At 33.1% G+C, this 4,160-nt stretch overlaps 1 protein-coding gene across 1 annotated transcript; it reads right to left on the minus strand.

The window, feature by feature from the left end:
- Positions 1-335: 335 nt before the first annotated feature.
- Positions 336-2,409, minus strand: ifnphi1 (interferon phi 1). Its single transcript, XM_043235534.1, has 5 exons — positions 2,258-2,409; positions 1,791-1,862; positions 1,490-1,645; positions 1,061-1,147; positions 336-831 (listed from the first exon to the last, which is right to left on the minus strand). The coding sequence occupies exons 1-5, from the start codon at positions 2,390-2,392 to the stop codon at positions 727-729; spliced, it is 555 nt and encodes a 184-aa protein (XP_043091469.1). The 5' UTR covers positions 2,393-2,409; the 3' UTR covers positions 336-726.
- Positions 2,410-4,160: the final 1,751 nt, after the last annotated feature.

Consider the following 4,160-nt stretch of genomic DNA (forward strand, 5'->3'; position numbering starts at 1 on the left):
ACCCTAATCCTAACCTAACCATAGGACTACATGTAGTTCATTCATATTATTCTAGACAGTCCTGTACTAGTCAGTACAGTAACAAGGACACTGTAAAATAAAGTGTAACACTGTAAATAAAGAGGAAGAAAAAAGAAAAACTAATAAAGATACTTTTTTTTTTACAAATAGAAAGGAATTGTAAACTCTATTGGTAAATGGAAATGTAAAGTATTTAGTAAATAATGGTAAATACCCCAAGCAGTTTCAATAAATTATTTTTATTTGAAAGTACAAAAAAATGCAATTAAATAACTATAAATAATATCAAATATTAAACAATAAATATACTGGGATATAAAAATTGCTGGCCGACTGACAATTTATACACATAGACTGAAATGCATGGCATGTCTTGGGTTTTTTTTTTTTCATTTAGAGAAGCTTATTCTCACCCAAACCAAAAAGAAAAGTTTTCACAGGTATTTGTAAGGAACATAAATTAGCTTGTTTGATCCGATAACTTCAAGTTTTCATAGGAAACACATAAGGTAAACTCAGTAGGCTATTAAAGCACTAGCCGGTGGTCAATATAAGCCACTCTAGGTTACATTCATTGCAATTAAATACAAACATCTGAACGCACAAATACTTTTTTTTTCCAGTTATTGTTTGTAAGGCAGTTTTTTTTTTTTGCTGTTCCATGGAATGTGTCACAAGCCTGACGTTTTTTTCTGCCATTGTCTCTTAAACTTTTAGCAGGAGCTTTGCGTTGCTGGCGATGATGTCCATCCTCTGAAGGTGGCTTCTCACAGCTCTCCGGATCTGCTCCCAGGCTTCAGCACTATATTTCTGAAAACACGAAAAGGAACATCCTTAGCTATGTATTTTCGCATTTTATACGCAAGAAGAAAAAAATCTCCGTACAAAGCGACATTAACATCGCAGAGGTGCAAATACAATACGCCTCTCGCGGCACTAGGAAAAATAAAGGTGATTACAGAATCCAGTCGGCACATTAAAAGGCTATAAAAACACATACACACAATGTTGTGATATAATATTAGGTAATCAAACTTACTTCTTTCTTTAACATCTTCTTCAAGATCCTGAAGTGCCTGTTTATCCGTTTCTCATGAGACACCTTCTGAGGTGGCTTTAGGGAAACCTGATCAAATGTAAACAAAGTATAAACAATGAGAAAAATAACATAGATGACAAAATAACAAAACATATATATATATATATATATATATATATATATATATATATATATATATATATATATATATATATATTTATATTTAATATAGCACATTTGTTAAATTGTTGTGATTAAGTGATTAAGTTAGACTTTTCATCTGAATATAAACATGATTATTGTCTTATAACAGTCATTCACTCTAAATTAAAGTCTTAAGACATTCCTTTTGCTGATAATATAGGACTTTATGTAATTCATAGACTGGAATTGCGATATCAGTTTCTTTCTCCGCGCACAAATACTTACGCATTCTTTAAGCTCAGATGACTGCCTGTGCAGGTCTTTAAGGAAATATGCCACTGTCTTTGGGTTCCACTGAACTGAATCCATGTGCTGCGAGGCATCCATGAGCTTGATGATATGATCCAAGGTCGAAACAATGAACCTCAGCTGGTCCTCCACCTGCGAGGAGACATAATGTTACGTTTAGGTCACCGGTCCCCCATAAAGACTGCTGCGATGCATTTAATAAGGTTTTCACCTAACTGTATATTTCGATAGCGTGAGACGGAAAGAAAGGTTTGATCAAAGAGAAAGGTTTCCAAACCTCAGCTTTGTCCATCAAGTTGTACAGGCGCCTGGGGATGTGGATCTTGATATTCTCAGGATACTGTCCACCCTGTAAGACAGAGCGATTTGTAACGCGCTCCTTCTGCACAAAGCGACTTTTCACAAACAATTTATAACACTGATGAATCCACTGCACTTTGAATGAATGGCTATTGAAGAAATCTCTTAAATGGACAGAAGCAAATAACACGACGGATGCTTTCACAGTTTCTTTTTCCGACTAAACGTCACAGAATGCCTCTATAAGTAAAAACACGTTTATTTTTTGGAGGTACATCACTCTGCAAGGCTGAATTAACACACAGACATTACAAAAACAATAAATGTGCTATTGCACAGCCAACGTATACAGCCTCAAGCACCTCTGTATTGCGCGGAGGTCTGATGTCTTCTGATGAGCATTTGCAAATAAATGATGAAGCTTTAAAAGCGTGGGTTACCTACCATTTCCCCGAGCAGTCTCAGAGATTCAGCGCTCAGGATCCTGTATCGGCCGAGCCATCTGCAAGCGGAGCACTGGCTCTGCAGGGTTAAGAACATCACAAAAATATATGTCCACATCTGAGCTTGTTTCATCATGGTATACGAGCTGTTGCTTTCTACTGAATCTCTCAAGACAATATTGCAGGGACATGGTGTGCTGGATTTTATTCTGGAGTATGGAAAGGGAAAACGCAGCAGGTAGGTACTATCCGGCTTACTTTCACTTTCTAGTTGTTTTCGAGCGAACGTCCATAGACTAGTTATACACAATATTTCATCTGGTCTGCTATTATTAATAACGATAATGCAAAGAAAAGATGTCAAAGGAACATATAAGTCACTTATAGCTTGCTTTTTAATCGACTTTAGTTGAGCCTGTCGCAGCCGCAAAACGCGCGCGAGTAAAAACACACATGAATGTTAGAAACAACTTCAGTAAAAGTTAAAGCAATCCCACGGCTCAAAATAATTACCCGATTGCAAAGTATTTCAAGGTCGATGACATTTCCAAACGAGAAGGGGTTTGTGCCTGCGGGTTGCGTACAGATGAACTTTCTGTTTGAGACGTCAGTCATCAGGCGACTACTTTCAGCATTCCATTTTAAAAATCATATATATTAGATATGATATTAAAAATGAAAAAAAATATATGTGATATTTAAAATGAAAAAAATATATGTGATATTTAAAATGAAAAAAAAAATATATATATATAATATTTAAAATGAAAGAATAAATATATATATATATATTTAATATATACATATATATATATTTAATATATATATATACATACATGATATATTTAAACTGAAAAAAAAAATATATATGAGAATTAAAATGAAAAAATATATATGATATTTAAATTGAAAAAATAAATAAATAAATATATATATTTTTTCAATTTAAATATCATATATATATATATATATATATATATATATATATATATATATATATATATATATATATATATATATATATATATATATATATATTTATTATAGCCTAATAGTAAGTAGCCTACGTGTAACAAAACTTAAAATACTGTATTTTAATAATATAAATAAATAAATCTACAAATACGAAAGCCGGCCAACCAAAACGCCTGCAAGATGAAATGCTATGACAATAGAAAGCAGACTAAATAAATGAGCATTTGATAAAACAGTGAGTTGATAAAACAGTTAGGCGTGCAAATTTAATTAAACAAAGCCAAAAGTGTCTATTACTTTAAAAAAAAAAAAGACTCACGTAAATAAAATCTAGGCTAAACTTGGATCTACAAGTTCAGTGTATTGCTGTTTTGTCATTGTATATATTACTTTTAAATACACCAGCATCAGCACCGCTGTGGTTCGGTAAGCAGTTCATGATAAGCTTAAAGCTCTTATGAAGATGTTTCAAGAGCTTTTATAAAGAGCCGAATGAAATAAAAAGATTCTTTATGTTTCGATCACAGTTTGAGACCCAGAACAAAAGTAAAAGCCAAGAAAGCCTTTACAGCAGACCTTTTTTTACGCTATTAGGTAGGCTACATTAAAAATGAAGGAATTGTAGAAAGCGACGGGAGAAAACCTTTGTGTTTCATTGCTCACCCATCGATACCTGCGTTTGAGCTCTTTCGACCACATCTGTCGCCTTCACCTTTTCTGTCGAATATTGTATTATGTCAGAGCCCAGAATAATGTATCTAAACGGTATCTGTGCACCGCTTAAATTAGTATTGTTGGGAAGCAAATGAATAACATTTTAAATAGCTTGTAGATGTGGGTTAAATCAACATTTTTCCTCAAAATGACTTTGATCTTTAAAATACAGGCCAAATTTATACATGAAAAAAACTGAAAACACCCTGAAAAAA

Source organism: Puntigrus tetrazona, chromosome 3, assembly GCF_018831695.1.
Source record: "Puntigrus tetrazona isolate hp1 chromosome 3, ASM1883169v1, whole genome shotgun sequence".
Classification (NCBI taxonomy): Eukaryota; Metazoa; Chordata; class Actinopteri; order Cypriniformes; family Cyprinidae; genus Puntigrus; species Puntigrus tetrazona.